The 16182-nt window shown below is 44.8% G+C and overlaps 4 protein-coding genes across 6 annotated transcripts; 3 read left to right on the forward strand and 1 right to left on the reverse strand.

The window, feature by feature from the left end:
* The first annotated feature begins 51 nt into the window (after window positions 1-51).
* On the forward strand, window positions 52-8537 carry atad5b (ATPase family AAA domain containing 5b). 3 transcript variants are annotated; one of them, XR_006957787.1, is made up of 14 exons: window positions 52-1589; window positions 1684-2037; window positions 2129-2228; window positions 2310-2392; window positions 2657-2802; window positions 3196-3355; window positions 3482-3762; window positions 3848-3941; window positions 4043-4107; window positions 4192-5291; window positions 5439-5591; window positions 7840-7942; window positions 8258-8345; window positions 8448-8537. XR_006957787.1 is itself a non-coding variant. In XM_047043539.1 (13 exons), exons 1-12 carry the CDS (start codon window positions 1265-1267, stop codon window positions 7919-7921), a joined length of 2943 nt encoding a protein of 980 aa, XP_046899495.1. In that variant the 5' UTR covers window positions 52-1264; the 3' UTR covers window positions 7922-7942; window positions 8210-8297. The 3 variants fall into 3 exon arrangements, 2 of the variants coding, with proteins under 2 accessions (XP_046899495.1, XP_046899496.1); XM_047043539.1 differs by lacking the exon at window positions 8448-8537 and having other exon boundaries at window positions 8210-8297; XM_047043540.1 differs by lacking the exons at window positions 8258-8345; window positions 8448-8537 and having other exon boundaries at window positions 1687-2037; window positions 7840-7921.
* tefm (transcription elongation factor, mitochondrial) lies at window positions 8270-10109 on the reverse strand. The gene is made up of 4 exons (XM_047043582.1): window positions 9720-10109; window positions 9109-9575; window positions 8874-9023; window positions 8270-8794 (listed from the first exon to the last, which is right to left on the reverse strand). The coding sequence occupies exons 1-4, from the start codon at window positions 9760-9762 to the stop codon at window positions 8360-8362; spliced, it is 1095 nt and encodes a 364-aa protein (XP_046899538.1). The 5' UTR covers window positions 9763-10109; the 3' UTR covers window positions 8270-8359.
* Window positions 10110-10229: 120 nt separating this feature from the next.
* On the forward strand, window positions 10230-14228 carry LOC124483237 (arf-GAP with dual PH domain-containing protein 2-like). Its single transcript, XM_047043581.1, has 11 exons — window positions 10230-10486; window positions 11101-11231; window positions 11390-11481; window positions 11789-11877; window positions 12024-12136; window positions 12331-12477; window positions 12709-12792; window positions 12906-12968; window positions 13075-13152; window positions 13536-13763; window positions 13854-14228. The coding sequence occupies exons 1-10, from the start codon at window positions 10399-10401 to the stop codon at window positions 13743-13745; spliced, it is 1095 nt and encodes a 364-aa protein (XP_046899537.1). The 5' UTR covers window positions 10230-10398; the 3' UTR covers window positions 13746-13763; window positions 13854-14228.
* Window positions 14229-14261: 33 nt separating this feature from the next.
* On the forward strand, window positions 14262-16110 carry LOC124483242 (E3 ubiquitin/ISG15 ligase TRIM25). Its single transcript, XM_047043586.1, has 4 exons — window positions 14262-14604; window positions 14764-14838; window positions 14940-15060; window positions 15346-16110. The coding sequence occupies exons 1-4, from the start codon at window positions 14308-14310 to the stop codon at window positions 15882-15884; spliced, it is 1032 nt and encodes a 343-aa protein (XP_046899542.1). The 5' UTR covers window positions 14262-14307; the 3' UTR covers window positions 15885-16110.
* The last annotated feature ends 72 nt before the right edge of the window (window positions 16111-16182 follow it).

The raw sequence follows: 16182 nt of genomic DNA on the forward strand, positions 1-16182 counted from the left end.
CCGAGGGGGTGGGGCTCTGTTTTTGATCCACCGCAGTGTCAACTTTTCCTTATACAAAAATACATAAAATACACATTTACTTTCATAGCATTACAAAGTAAAGGTATCCTAAAATGATTTTAAGGTCTAAATCTCGTCAGTAGTATGTGGATAAGATGAAGTACAGTTTATTAGAGTATGTGACCTGTTTAGGCTGAAATCTAAGCACTGTCATGTAATGTGAACTACAATGCATTGGATATTATCAACGAGTAACACACAATTGCTACACCAAAACCCATTTCTATGCCTCGTTGACCCCGACGACACGAGGGGTCTACAGAATAAAATCGGAGTAAATCGGAGAGGGGTTTGCTGACAGTGCCACCTGGATGACAACGAGGACAGCGCGAGGGTTAAGCATTATGCATCCGTCGTTTGCAAGCCTAGGTTGATGTAGCTCACCGGGTGTCTAAAAGCCAGATGCCTAGAGTTAATATTACAAACTTTGTGGAAATGCCGTAATATGGAAACTTGATTAAAGTTATGATTTGGATGACCAAGGATTATCTTGAAACTCGAGGAAACTTGGGACTGAAGCAGCGAAAATAACTAGTGCTCTTTGCATGATGAAGTTGTAGCTATAGCTGACAGATTGTACCCTACTTTTTGTTGGCAACAGTGCGGAAAAGCTTTTCTCGTGAAACTTTATTTGTTACACCTAAAACTAACAGGATAATTCTTTAAAAAAAACTTTTCGGATTCGGTCACATTGACAACCAAGCGTGGAAAATAATTTACATATTGCGACGTAAACCTGTAACAGAGGGTTTCTTCCACAGCCGTGTGCAATTTCAAGACAAACAAAATGTTGTTTTTGAGAAGTCAGCCTTGACAATGGGAAAGAAATCAGTGGCCATGGCACTCCAAATCCCAAAACGTCCAGGACTACTTCAGAAGAGTTCAACAACAAGGATTTGAGAGGAGTATTCCACGAGCAAGCAACAACTCGAACATGCTACCATGTCACGTTGAAACATATTGGAACATGGAAGTTTCTGGTTTTAAAAAGCTGCAATAACAAAAAGTCAACAATAAAAGAAAACAACAAAAATCTGTTTGTCTACTCAAGGATAAACCCTCAGAGCTCACTGGAATTATAGTCATTTCAGAGTCAAGCAACTCCAGTGACACTGTTCAGGTTAACGGCACCACAGTTGAGTCAAACTTGGACAGAACCAGAACCGAAGCACACACAATACCAAAACATGGGGCAGAGGAGAAGATGTTTGTATCAATTTTTACTAAGAAAGAGCACTTGGAGAGTGAAGGGACTCAAACTGGTTTTGACAAACAGCATCAACAAACTAAATCTAATGTGGTAGGCCTGTCTATCAAGCAGGGTTTCGAATTAGAAGTCACAGAGTCGAATTCAGCTTATCAGACAATGTCAACTACCCACTCTGTTTGGAGAGAGGAATTTTCTGGACCGGTCCAAAATAGATGCCTTGTAGAAATACAAGAGTCAAACCCTGTGTTCCCAGTCAAAAGAATCTTTGCCGCACTACAGAAGAAATACAAGGAACACAGTAAAGTGTTAAAATATCCTGGTAAGATATAAGTTTACTGTCTTAATTCAGTACTGTTTTGGTGTGTTGTTATCGTGTTTTAGAATACAGTTGCGGTAACCTTCGTTTCCATCAGCAGCAGCTTTGAGCAACCCTCCATCCATGCTAAACCCAGCGCTAGCCAAACGGAAACTTCATCAAAACGAGAGAGGAGACTCGGAGAAGCTTCCCAAGCGCTGGAGGTATGACTTGGAGGAGATGGCGAAGAAGGAGGCCCTTACCCTGGTCAGTGGTTCCCCTTCCGAATCTGCCAGTAGGAGCTCCGCGGTGTTTCCAGCAAGGGGCCAGCCCGGGAAGTGCAGGCTGAGCCGGACCCACAGGCTGAGGCAGCTGGAGGAGAGCCTTTGCCTGGGTCCGAGTGATGAACCAAAGCCTGACCAGGCACATCAACCAGACTCTGATGGGGCAACTCTAAGCTGCCACAGGAGAGGTAAGGGTGTCTCAAGGTTGATCTTTTGTAAGTTTTTTTTTTTTGTCTTTCAATGACTTAGCATTGTGATCATTATTTACCTGTCCTATAGAAGATAAACACATTGAAGATATGCTTTGGACGGACAAGTACTGCCCTCAGAACTCAAGCGAGGTCATCGGCAACTCCTCATCGGTGAAGAAGCTCCACAGGTGATTTTGAAAATGAATTCTCACCCTGTCACAACGAACGTAGAGTCCCACCTGTTTCTCATGAACTGTCACTTTAAGCAGTTGGCTAAGGAGGTGGAAACTGCGAGCGGATTGTGAAGAGAGGAGAAGGGACCTGGAGAAGAGACAGGAAGACAACAGCAATGGTAACCTCCAAAATACTTTTACACCAACGCTTATCCTCTACAGTATACTACAGTTACTCAGAAGTGTTTGCCGCGTTTACAAGATAAAACTTGGTAAAACCCGACGGAAGTTCTTGTGCCAGCGATCGAAGGTTCCAACATTGCTCAAGAAAAAAAACGATAAGAATAGAAAACAATATGGTCATAAAACTAAAGTTTACAGGGGGAGTAAGTCAAGAATACAGTGAATGGTATTTGAAGGTGTCTGTGGTGTGTCCCATGCAGACTCATGGGACTGCGGAGACTTCCAGGGAGATGCCTGTGTGGAAGAGGAGGGAGAAGAGCTGTCCACCACCATGCTCATCACAGGTCCCTCCGGGGTGGGGAAGACGGCCTCTGTGTACGCCTGTGCCCTGGAGCTGGGCTTTAAGGTGGGCTTCAGGGAAGGGTCCACCCTGCTAATACCTTCCTGTGACGGTCCACTCACACAGCACCGACTCCTGCCGATTCTGTCACATACTTCTGTGCATCCACAGTGCATGGTTGAGTAGTCGTGAGCGTGTATTCGGTACTGTGGTGTTGGTAAGCTGTCTTTTGTGAGAGCCTTCCTTTGCTTAGTTTTCATGGATCTATATTTACATTTAGTCATTTAGCAGACGCTCTTATCCAGAGCGACTTAGAGTAAGTACAGGGACATTCCCCGAATGGTGAGGTGCCTCGCCCAAGGACATAGTCATACGCACGGCCAAGAATCGAACCTGCAACCTTCTGATAACTAGCCCGATTCCCTAACCTCTCAGCCACCTGACTCCCTATGTGGTCAGGTGTTCGAGGTGAACGCTTCCTGCCAGCGCAACGGTCGCCATGTGCTGACTCAGCTGAAAGAGGCCACCCAGTCCCACCTGGTGGACATTCAGGGACAAGCCCTCCTCAAACCTACTTACCTCAGGAACAGCAGCTCCACCAAACCTGACACCTTGTCTGGTAATTAACCCTACCCCTGAAATCATCTTCAGTAATACAAAATATATTTTGTACAAATTATTTTTACTAACCTAGAACGTTCTTCTTGATAGGCAATGACATATTGATTCAAACCCTTCTTTACAGGGACAGAAACCTCCTCAAGAAGGCTTGTCTCATCATCCAGGAAGTTTCCAAAACGGAACTCTTGCAGTGCAAGGCATAAAGGAAAGGGCAAGCAAGCTGCCATCACACTGGCCAACTTCTTCAAGATGAAGAGCAAAGCAGAGGGTATCGCTGTAGACGGTCTGTCATCTAAAAACACAGATATCCAGACTTCCTCTAACTACCCGTCACCAGACAATGAACAACCAGCAACCGGGGGACAGCATAAAATGACGACCACATCCCTTATTCTGTTTGAAGAGGTAAATCAAAAGCTGGAGGCATGACTCAGTCAAACAATGTCTGTGTGTCCTATCTCCTACGGTAAATATTGTGCTGTATTCACAGGTCGATATCATATTTGATGACGACGTGGGATTCCTCTCGGCGATCAAGACTTTTATGTCAACAACCAAAAGACCTGTGATCCTGACGACAGACGGTAAGGACCTCTGACAAATAAGCCTAGCATGAATGTTGATTTGAGGAATCATCCATTGGTCCATAAATACATACGTCATACTAAAAGTCAACTGTCACCAGATCCTTCATTCCGTGCAATATTCAACGCCAACTTCGAAGCGGTTCTTTTCAAAACGCCCTCAACGGTAAGTCTCACGGGCAACTGGTAAACGTAGTACGACTTGATCTGTTTCCGCCCTGCATATATTCATATCTCGTGTACTCCCAAGGTGAACGCGTGCAGCTACCTGCGGCTATTGTGTCTGGCCGAGAACATCAGGACGGAGCCTGGTGACATCACTTCCCTTCTTGAGGTGACCCGTGGTGACATCAGACGTAGCGTGTTGCAGGTGCAGTTGTGGGGCAGCAGTAGAGAGAAGCGGAGCCCTCAGACGGAAGCTCCGGAAACTTCCAAGGTTCCTGTAACGGTGGACCCCAAGTCTAAAGACCGCAGGCCTCTATGCCGTCTTCCTCATTGTGAGCTGAGATGTACTCCAAGCATGTTGGGTCTTCTTAATGCTGATCTCGGACAAGAGCTGGCGAACTTTCAGAAATCCTTGATGGATACGGAAGTTATAAAGCTCATGGAGGTGCTTAAAGAGAGTTGGAGGAGAGGCGTTCCTCTGCTGTACTCAAACCTGGAGCTCCTCTCACGCTCACCAGCTCGAACCCAACCTGCTTCACTCTCCATCCCAGAGGAAGTGGCTCAAACTGGGCCGCAGAATCATCCCAGACCGGTCGACATCCACCCCCAGACTCCAGAGCTAAGCTGCACCGCCCCCACCAGGACTTCTAGACTGAGTAGAAGGAAACGCGCCCGGGTTTCCGACCCCGGGTCCATTCACAGCGTTTCACCACAAAGAACCTCGCTGTCGTTGAACATTCATTCAAGGACCTCTGGCACTAATGACAAGCCTACGACTTTAAACCAGGCACGGAGGCTTGAATCCCAGAGTTTAGATGCCCTAGCTGACTTCATGGACCTTATGTCCCACCTGGATTCTACCCTTCCCACCCCAGACCTTCACACAGCCGGCCCATGTAGATCAGGAGAGTTCATCTGGACAGGGGCCCGGGTGAAAGACGGACTGCTGGATGAGATGCGAGAGGAGGAGCATGGGAGTTGTAGTTTGGAGAGGGTGTTTGAGATCCAGGCTGCTCTTGAAGCGTTGGCCTTTCACACGTGCCACACTGTGGTGTCAGGGGTTATGGGGACAGGGCAGGATTTGGGGGAGGGGTGTAAGGATGGGGTCACAGAGGAAGTCACTTCTCCAGTCGCTTCACACAGACAGATTTTCAGCTTCACTCACACTTCAATTTTGGAACCAAGGTATGTCCTCCTGGCAGATGTTGGGTGACTTAACATGGAAATTACTTATTGAATCTTTATGACTAATTGTCATCCACAAGGCAGTTAATTCTCTACTTACTCAATTCCGATTTGATGCACACCAACAAAAAAAATGTTTTTCCCCAGTGTGAGCCAAAGAAGATACGACATCAACAAGACGGTCTTCACAAGCAGAGCCTTTTCTACCATGGGCAACAAGCAGGCTATTGCAGTGGACTACCTGCCTATCCTGCGCACCATCTGTCAGTCACAAAGATCCCAGGAGCAGGCCGGTGGCTGGTAAGATTCACCCTTTCACTCTGGTTACATGCCAGCTCTTCACCCTTTCACTCTGGTTACATGCCAGCTCTTCACCCTTTCACTCTGGTTACATGCCAGCTCTTCACCCTTTCACTCTGGTTACATGCCAGCTCTTCACCCTTTCACTCTGGTTACATGCCAGCTCTTCACCCTTTCACTCTGGTTACATGCCAGCTCTTCACCCTTTCACTCTGGTTACATGCCAGCTCTTCACCCTTTCACTCTGGTTACATGCCAGCTCTTCACCCTTTCACTCTGGTTACATGCCAGCTCTTCACCCTTTCACTCTGGTTACATGCCAGCTCTTCACCCTTTCACTCTGGTTACATGCCAGCTCTTCACCCTTTCACTCTGGTTACATGCCAGCTCTTCACCCTTTCACTCTGGTTACATGCCAGCTCTTCACCCTTTCACTCTGGTTACATGCCAGCTCTTCACCCTTTCACTCTGGTTACATGCCAGCTCTTCACCCTTTCACTCTGGTTACATGCCAGCTCTTCACCCTTTCACTCTGGTTACATGCCAGCTCTTCACCCTTTCACTCTGGTTACATGCCAGCTCTTCACCCTTTCACTCTGGTTACATGCCAGCTCTTCACCCTTTCACTCTGGTTACATGCCAGCTCTTCACCCTTTCACTCTGGTTACATGCCAGCTCTTCACCCTTTCACTCTGGTTACATGCCAGCTCTTCACCCTTTCACTCTGGTTACATGCCAGCTCTTCACCCTTTCACTCTGGTTACATGCCAGCTCTTCACCCTTTCACTCTGGTTACATGCCAGCTCTTCACCCTTTCACTCTGGTTACATGCCAGCTCTTCACCCTTTCACTCTGGTTACATGCCAGCTCTTCACCCTTTCACTCTGGTTACATGCCAGCTCTTCACCCTTTCACTCTGGTTACATGCCAGCTCTTCACCCTTTCACTCTGGTTACATGCCAGCTCTTCACCCTTTCACTCTGGTTACATGCCAGCTCTTCACCCTTTCACTCTGGTTACATGCCAGCTCTTCACCCTTTCACTCTGGTTACATGCCAGCTCTTCACCCTTTCACTCTGGTTACATGCCAGCTCTTCACCCTTTCACTCTGGTTACATGCCAGCTCTTCACCCTTTCACTCTGGTTACATGCCAGCTCTTCACCCTTTCACTCTGGTTACATGCCAGCTCTTCACCCTTTCACTCTGGTTACATGCCAGCTCTTCACCCTTTCACTCTGGTTACATGCCAGCTCTTCACCCTTTCACTCTGGTTACATGCCAGCTCTTCACCCTTTCACTCTGGTTACATGCCAGCTCTTCACCCTTTCACTCTGGTTACATGCCAGCTCTTCACCCTTTCACTCTGGTTACATGCCAGCTCTTCACCCTTTCACTCTGGTTACATGCCAGCTCTTCACCCTTTCACTCTGGTTACATGCCAGCTCTTCACCCTTTCACTCTGGTTACATGCCAGCTCTTCACCCTTTCACTCTGGTTACATGCCAGCTCTTCACCCTTTCACTCTGGTTACATGCCAGCTCTTCACCCTTTCACTCTGGTTACATGCCAGCTCTTCACCCTTTCACTCTGGTTACATGCCAGCTCTTCACCCTTTCACTCTGGTTACATGCCAGCTCTTCACCCTTTCACTCTGGTTACATGCCAGCTCTTCACCCTTTCACTCTGGTTACATGCCAGCTCTTCACCCTTTCACTCTGGTTACATGCCAGCTCTTCACCCTTTCACTCTGGTTACATGCCAGCTCTTCACCCTTTCACTCTGGTTACATGCCAGCTCTTCACCCTTTCACTCTGGTTACATGCCAGCTCTTCACCCTTTCACTCTGGTTACATGCCAGCTCTTCACCCTTTCACTCTGGTTACATGCCAGCTCTTCACCCTTTCACTCTGGTTACATGCCAGCTCTTCACCCTTTCACTCTGGTTACATGCCAGCTCTTCACCCTTTCACTCTGGTTACATGCCAGCTCTTCACCCTTTCACTCTGGTTACATGCCAGCTCTTCACCCTTTCACTCTGGTTACATGCCAGCTCTTCACCCTTTCACTCTGGTTACATGCCAGCTCTTCACCCTTTCACTCTGGTTACATGCCAGCTCTTCACCCTTTCACTCTGGTTACATGCCAGCTCTTCACCCTTTCACTCTGGTTACATGCCAGCTCTTCATGTCAGCTGGCATGTAACCACTGCACAAGATAACATTGCTCATGACTATATATTTGTCCTAGGTTTCAGCATTACTTCAGCCGTATTCAACTTGGACTCTCAAAATCAACCATCCAGCTCCTTGCCGAAGACTTTCCTTATTGACCTGTGCATCTTTATTGCGTGGTAATACAACGGTGTTGATGAGTGTTGATTCTATGAAATAAGTAGCGCTGAAAAATACAATACAACCCATGAACACGTGAATAAAATTAAGTATTTTTTATGTAACAGTACTGTGAGTTGGCGTGTATGTCTGAGATATTTCTGTGTTGAACATATTTGTATAAAGCAATAGGCTTTGTGAAACATGTTCATAACATCTGTCTTTTACAATATTGAAAATCAATGCACCAAAACAGAAGGGAAATAATGAGTCTTGTTCTATTCCAGAGTACATCTGAAAACATATTTAAATAGTCCATTCACTCTCCCATGAAGGATTTTTTGGGCGACTCCCCACCTCCCAATCTCTCTCTCCTTTGTATAACCCAGACCAGAAGCCAAAGAGAAATCTACCAGGACTGAGGTAAAGGTCCCGTTTTAACTCGGTTCATTGAGCAGCTCATAAAACGCCACTGCCTGCAGCAGCGCGTCGCTCATCTCCTCTCGTTTGTTCCCCATCTGGAAGGCGTCCCTGTACTTCACCAGCAGGTGCGTGGGGAACTTCACCCTCAGAGAATTCTGGACCGACGACTCGCTCATCATCTGCTGCACCAACTGGGAACCGCTGGTGCGCGACTCGCGCAGCATCAGGCCAAAATGGCGGCCCACCGCGACCCGCATCATGTTGAGGACCTTTGGAGGGGTGGCGAGGTCCTGGTGGGGGGCTTTGGGCTCCAGGAGGGCGAACAACATGGCTTCCACGGTCCGCATGTGGGCCATGATGGGGAACAGGTTGGTGTTCTGCATAGTGATGGACGACTTCTCCACCACATAGAAGTCAGCAGGGGGGAGTTGGGATACCACTGCGGAGATCTACGGGCGAAAGCAACTGTTATACATGTGCTGTTATATTAAAATACGTATTGTAAAATACGCAGTTGAATAAACTTACATCATCCAAGTAGGAGGAAGCGTAGTAGGTCCCAACCATGAAGTTATGGCATGCTTCATGCCGCCAATCCAGCACACTCATATCTCTGTCCAGATGTGCCCAGGCTATTTTATTCATCCCACAAACGATAGACACAATTGAATTGGCTTTCTAGGGAGAAATCAAATTAATATTTTAACTGCAGTTTTAAGTTGTAAATGGGGCCAATGGAACGGTGCAGGCTTAAGCTTCTTACCACTAGCCACGACTTGTCAACCTCTGGTCGGATGAATTTGGCTAGCTGAATTTTCACTTTTTTCTTCTGAGATATTTGTGGGTTTAGTATCGAGTCGAATACGATCAGAGCACTTTTGTGTTTCAGGAGAGGTACATTTATGACGCTTTCTAAATTTTGAAAAGGGCCATTTCTAGTCCTGTATTCAACAATATTATGACACTTGCGGCCACGTAGGAGCTTGACACCCGCCAGTTCTGTTTCGGTTGCACTGTTAAGCAACTGCAGAATGACTGCTCGCTGCTCCGGCGAGTAGCAGGCGTCCAGGGACTTGTCATCCTCGCACGGAATTGAAGATGAGAGGGTGGCATTCAGTGTTTCAAAGCCCGCAACGGGAATGCGGCTTCTCCAACAACACGTACATTGCAGATATCGGAGTTCTAACTCTGGAAGTGAGCCTTGTGGACGCAAGAATAAGCCATGTTTCCCTGCAGAATAACACAAATATTCACGTGAGGTTGGAATGAAACTAGCTAGATAGCTACTAACTTTGCAAATTTGCAGTCTGCAAAGCATACTTTTGAAGTAATGAAGGTAACACTAGCAAAATGGCATTAATGTAAAGTAAGTACCTCCCTGTGCGACTGAAGACACAAATCGCCTGGCAACCCACATATTACTTCAGTTTGACATGTAAATACAAAAGCAGGAGGAACAACCTTGCCCTCTAAAGTGTTTTAAGGTCCATTTACCGACGTGCAACCCAGCACCGTACGTTTGCGTTCCGGGACGATTTTGGCCCCATATAGTTTAGTTAGTTTATACTTCAGTGCAAAGTAGTGCATCTTATTTTTATGAATTAATAGAAGTTTGATTGACTTGTTATGTGGAGAACATCGTTCTGTATATCTCCTGTATTTCAATTAGATGTATTTTATCAATTTGATTGCAAATGTTACAATATCAAATTCAAATCACAAATAATAAAAAACATTTTTGTTGGTTTTGTTCCCGAAATATGAGAAGACGATTTACTAAGAGATAACTGAAGGATATAAATCAGCCTGTTAAAGGCAGGGGTAGCATAGAGCTCAATATGGTAATTCCATGTTTCACTTCCCCTGTGTTTTATTTCAAGAATTGTTTGTGTGCAGAACAATAACCTACATGTTGCATTGTCAGGAGAGGAAACGTCCGATATAGTAACCAACTGCTCAGTAGTTCACCGACCGAGCATGGAGAAAAGCAGCGATGATAAGTGCAAGTTAGAAAAAGACTCATTTTATTTGTTGGGACACTGCTGGTCTACTTATGGCAAATTGGGACAGAAACAAGAGATTTCTGCTTGAAATGGTGAAACAGCCAAGCAACAATGTATGTGCTGATTGTGGAGCCTCTGGTAAGTTTTGCAACTATTGTAATGAAGAGGTAATAGAGCACTTTGCATCCAATAATAAGTTATATTTTTCATGGACAAGTCATAATGTATCCTACTTTTTTGTGCTATATACATTAAGCCTACTCTGAATAGGAAGAGATCAAGCACAGGAGTTTTGTTTCTGGTAAACATTTTCTAATCCAGGCACGTTTTAAAGTATTGTCATAGAAGGAAGTATAGAATGTTTCATTCCGTCAGTGATGCCAACTGAAGTTCCTCATTTTTTTCGCCGCTCATCATAAAAGAACAGTATGTTTAGATGGGACATTGTGCAAACATAGTGTGCATGCAGTATGCTGATTTATCCCTTTTTAACAGTTCACTAAGTGTATTGGTCATATTCGCTTTGAACCAGTTTCAAAATAATAGTTTTAAACATGTAAATGCTTCCCTGCCATTAAGTACACAAGTCACTTAATCCAAACAACTGTAGGGGCACTGTACTTTAATTAGCCAGCTCTTCTCCCTCAAAACGTGTGTTTTTATGATGGTTAGAGAGAGGGATTAAGAAAAGAGCCTAAATAAAATCCCAGTTGACTGACTTAAACAAAATTAATATTATTTTATGTTGACAGAGCCAGACTGGGCCTCCTATACTCTGGGGATCTTCTTATGTGTGAACTGCTCTGGAACTCACCGGAACCTGCCTGACATCAGCAAGATCAAGTCCATCCTTCTGGATTTCTGGGACGATGCACTGGTGGAAGTATGAATTTAACCTTCTTCTGTGAGGATTAATAATGCAATTAGAATGGTGGCTTTAGTAGAAAACAAGGAAGCAGATTCAAGGAATCAATCCCAAATTATCAACAGAATCTTTGTCTTGCATCTCTCTCTCTCTCTCTCTCTCTCGTCTAATAACAGTTTATGCGGGAAAATGGAAATGCCACAGCCAAAGCCCGATATGAGAAGTGTGTTCCTGCCTTCTACTATCGACCACGAGAGAAGGACTGCTGGTTTGTGCCCTGTCATCAATACGTCTTTCAGTAATTCATTTTTTTGGGGGGAAGTGGAATGGTTGACTCAACAGTTCATCTCAGGGGATTGGGGGTCATCTTTTAGAAGAGGAACAGATACTTTGTAAATGTTTTGTTTTAAATTACAAAAATTGTGACCGATATTGCACTGGTGGAACTTCAATTCCATTCTCGAACAGTATGTTGAGGGGTAGAATGTTGATGTTATAATGTTTCATCTGGTATGCTTATTTTGGACAAATGAGAGACAGTAGAGTGTGGAAAAAAATGTATTTGTTCTACCTAGTATTCTTAAGGAACAGTGGATACGTGCAAAGTACGAGAGACTAGAATTCTCGGAAGAGGGTAACTACTACCAGCAAGCCTATAGTTCAGGTAAATACATACTGGCAAAAAGAAGGTTGCATCATGAAACATTAAAAGAAATATGCTCTAAGTGTTGCTACACTCATGCATGAGTGGGCGTGAGTGCCTAGGTCTACATGGTATTGACTGACTATATTGATTGAACCTCATCAAAGGCATTTATGAAGGAACTCTGTGGAAGAAGAGCAATGACAACAAGCAGTTTGTGAGAAGGAGATTCCTGCTTTCCCAGAAGGACCTCAGTCTCCGGTACTTCGTTAACGAGGACGTAAGAAGCACATCACCCGTCTCTCCTCAACCAATTAAAGGGCTCTCATGACGTTAGCCTGGTCTAGACCAGCTAAACCAAGGGAGATGCTCAACTGAACACCCCCCTTTGGTTTGGATCTCAGGGTCGATATGTGTCTGTGAAAGCAGTCCACCATATCTCATTAGCATGTTGTGTCGTCTGCTCTTTGACAGTCCAAGACACCCAAGGAGGTGATCTCTATGAAGGACCTGAACGCCATCTTCCAGCCAGAGAAGATAGGTCATGCCCACGGTCTCCAGATCTCCTACCAACAGGAGGGGCGGGGCAGAAACATCTTTGTTTACCACGACAACGGTCAGGTAAGGACTAGGAGCAACGCTAATGCCAACCATGTCAAAATCAACCTTGTGGAAGTGGTTGGTATGTTTTTTGATAATTAACTTTTTTACCTTTGTCACTCTTTCTATAGTAGCTACTTTTGTCAAAATTAAGTATGTTACAGCTGTTTAGGTGGTAAAATATTGTCGTTGTTCACTAAGTGCAAGAATAACTGTTTTGAATAACTAGAACTTACACTTGTCCACTGAAAGGAAATCGTTTTCTGGTTCAATGCAATTCGGGCCACCAGGCTATCCTACCTCAAGAGGCTCAACCCTAGTGCCCTGGAAGAAGAGGTAAGACTTTAGTGTCAGAGCAAAACTCACTATAGATAAATGAATGCCTCATTTGACCTTTTTTTCTTAACGGATATCTAATTTGAACCCACCCCTCTGCTTTGGGTGTGTAGCTAATACCGCTAATAACCAGAACAAGCCTAAAGGAAGGCTACATGGAGAAAACTGGCCCAACGGTTAGTCACCCACCACTTTCAGCATGCACAGCCTTCATAACCTACTGTAGATGTGTATTCTTACCAACCCTAACTGGTTTGTTGCCACGTCTGTCTGTTTATTCAGCAATGGGAACCGTTCAAGAGGAGGTGGTTCATACTGAATGCCACGGACAGAAAGCTGCTGTATTTCAAAACCTCACTGGTAATGACCATGCCAAATGTGTTTTGCTTAAGCGCTGATATTAGCAAGTGATGAGCAGGCTCTGTTTGCTATAGAGCTCAGCTGTGTCAGCTGTTTCATGTTAGTTGAGACTTTACTATTGTGGTTTTTAAGTGGGCGTAGCAGAGGGAATGGTGAGTGGTCTCGGCCTGTGGCATCAACACAGTCAGACACTGATTAGGTGTGCAGGTGTTCAGACCATGGGCTCACAAACAAGAAGGAGATAAAGTACTTAAACTGGGGTTAGGGTTTTAGGGTTAGTGTTAGTGTGTGTGTGAGTTTAAAACTAGAGGCTAGTGTGTAGCACATTTACATTGGGATGACTGTGTGTGTGTGTGTGTTTGTGCCTGTTTGCATGGGTGAAGGATGCAGTGGAGCTGGGTGCTGTTTTCATTGGTACAGAGAGTCATGGCTACTCTGTGAAGGAGTGTCAGCCCAAACACACCCGTGGCTGCAAGTGGCGCTGTGGGGTCTCCATGGAGACACCGGACAGGCAGTTTGTCTTCATGTGTGAGCAAGAGCAGGACCAGAAGGAGTGGCTAGAGGCCTTCAGAGAAGTCATCTCACAACCATGACTCCACAACACTACACCAGTAAGAATGTAGTTAATTAAGGTTACCAGTGAATTGCCATGGTGATTTGAATTTGTTCAAATAAAGTGTCTCACTGTTTTTATTTTACAGCTGAGGCCAGCCTTAGAAGGAGAACATGAGTGCAAGAACTATGGAGGAGGAGACCATTCTCATGAGGAGAATCATGTTTTACATCAGCATGTCTAATGAACATTTCAAGTGGCTGTTAATTGTACCTTTTTATTATACTTCCATGCAGGTATTTCACTGTATACAGTATTTTATTTTAGGTTAAATGCTGATAACTTTGCATTATTCATGTAGAAAGTCAAGTGCAGGTATATAAGAAATATACCTTTTGAGTGTCACGTCAAAATAATGGGAGAACATAAATAAATCATTTGGTATCGTTTTCATGTTAGCCCTCTTTCACATGCTATTGAGAATAATTAAAAAATGATTCAAATAAAACGATTGTCTTTGGTCGTGTTTACATTTTTGGTTTCGGTTTCATTTCAGAGACCTATGTCTCTAAATAGAAACCGATATGAGGTAGCTCGTTGCAATGGATTTACTTGAAGAACTTCTGAAGAATATTGCCGAATGTCTACAATGCTCTATATGTCAAAACATTTTCAAATCAGTAACTTTACCCTGTGGTCACAGCTATTGTATTGACTGTATATCTGAATATCGGAAAGCAAAGGCGTTGACGAGGATTGACTGTCCAGAGTGTCGGCATCGATTCCAACCTCCTATTAAGTTCAAGAAAAATGTCACACTTTGTGACATGGCAAAAATGTACCATGATTTTAGACGTTATGTTTCAAACGAAGAATCTACTGGACCACAAATGGCAATGGTGAGACATCAGCAGACAAACGTGTTCATGATGCGCAGATCTGTTTGCTTTGATGTCGCTATGTTTTCTAATGGGCTCTTAACGTCTTCAATATAATGCAATGTTTTTTGAGCAGCAAAATGTATCAAACTAAAATGTTGGAATCAATATTCATGTCAGGAAGTTTGTGATGTAGCACTGCAGACATCAGCCAGCTTGGAAGACCGTCTTGAAAGTCACGCTTTACCGGAACAGGTAAATCTGTCATCAAACTCACTGTTTCATTAAAAGCCTACGTATGGAGAATCACAGAGCATTGGAAAAGAACTGACATATTCTGTGATCTGATCCTGTAGGCTGAGGCCAAAGACGCAGATATTCAACCCAGTGCAGAGGCAACACAGGTCCCAGATCCCCCTGAAAGCCCATTACAGGAGTTGCCTATCTCCCCATCTACACACAGGCACAGAGCGCAAGGTGAGTGTAATGTGTTCATTTTTAATGAATGAATGAACATGAAGGTAAATGAAAGCTTTCATTGCATCATAATGATCGGCCTTAAACAATTTAACCTCTAGATGGCGTGTCTGACATAGGGCCTGACTTATTGGAACTGGTCTTTTAATGGTGGGGGGGGGGGGCATTTAAATGAAGAAACACAATTGATATTAGGACCATGCTTGATTTAATGTTGAAATATGCTATTTGGTATTGACAAGAAAAACAATAAACCAATATCCTTTCACGTTTCATGATATACAGACATCCCCCCTCCCCTACCTGATGCAAGCTTCACCAGACTGACCCTCACCCCAGCCCTGGGTCACAGACGCCTGGTCTGGAATGGCTACAAGGTCAGCACCCGGAGGGCAAGCTCAGTAACCTACGGCGACCGCTTCGATATCAGCCAGTGTATGGCGGAGCAAGAATTCAGTCAAGGTTGCCATTACTGGGACGTGGACACATCGGAGAGTGTGGGCTGGGCCGTGGGCGTGGCTTACCCAGGTATGGGCAGACAGGAACAGCTGGGTCGCACCCCCGGCTCCTGGTGTGTGGAGTGGAGCACGAGCAGACTCAGCTACTGGCACAACAACGTGGAGGACCCCCTCAAACATGGCCGTCATGACTTAGTCCGAGTGGTCCTGGACATGAGTAATGGGACGCTGTCGTTCTACGGCCTGTCTGCCGTTCATACTCTGTTGCACTGTGTGCAGGAGGGCTTCTCTGAGCCAGTGAGGCCCGTGTTCTGGCTGTTTGGGCTGAAGGTCCCCAATGCTCTGTCCTTCCCTGGGAATCAGTAAACTCTCAATGGGACTGGGTTTCTACAAAAGGTGGAGGGACTTTTTATGGACATATGTCTGTTTCTGCTCATCACTTTTTAACATTAAATATACTTAAGAGGATATGAATGATAATATGAATGAATAATCAATAAATGGAACACTGTCCATCATTGAATAATGCAGCCATACGATCATTTTTTATTATGCAAGTATTATTATCAATAAATAATGACCATTCCCTGATTTTAGATAGTATTTCATGTGAAACAATTATGCGTTTTAATAATAGAAGTGCAACGTTTGTCGTTTAGTGCCA

Source organism: Hypomesus transpacificus, chromosome 21, assembly GCF_021917145.1.
Source record: "Hypomesus transpacificus isolate Combined female chromosome 21, fHypTra1, whole genome shotgun sequence".
NCBI classification, from domain to species: domain Eukaryota; kingdom Metazoa; phylum Chordata; class Actinopteri; order Osmeriformes; family Osmeridae; genus Hypomesus; species Hypomesus transpacificus.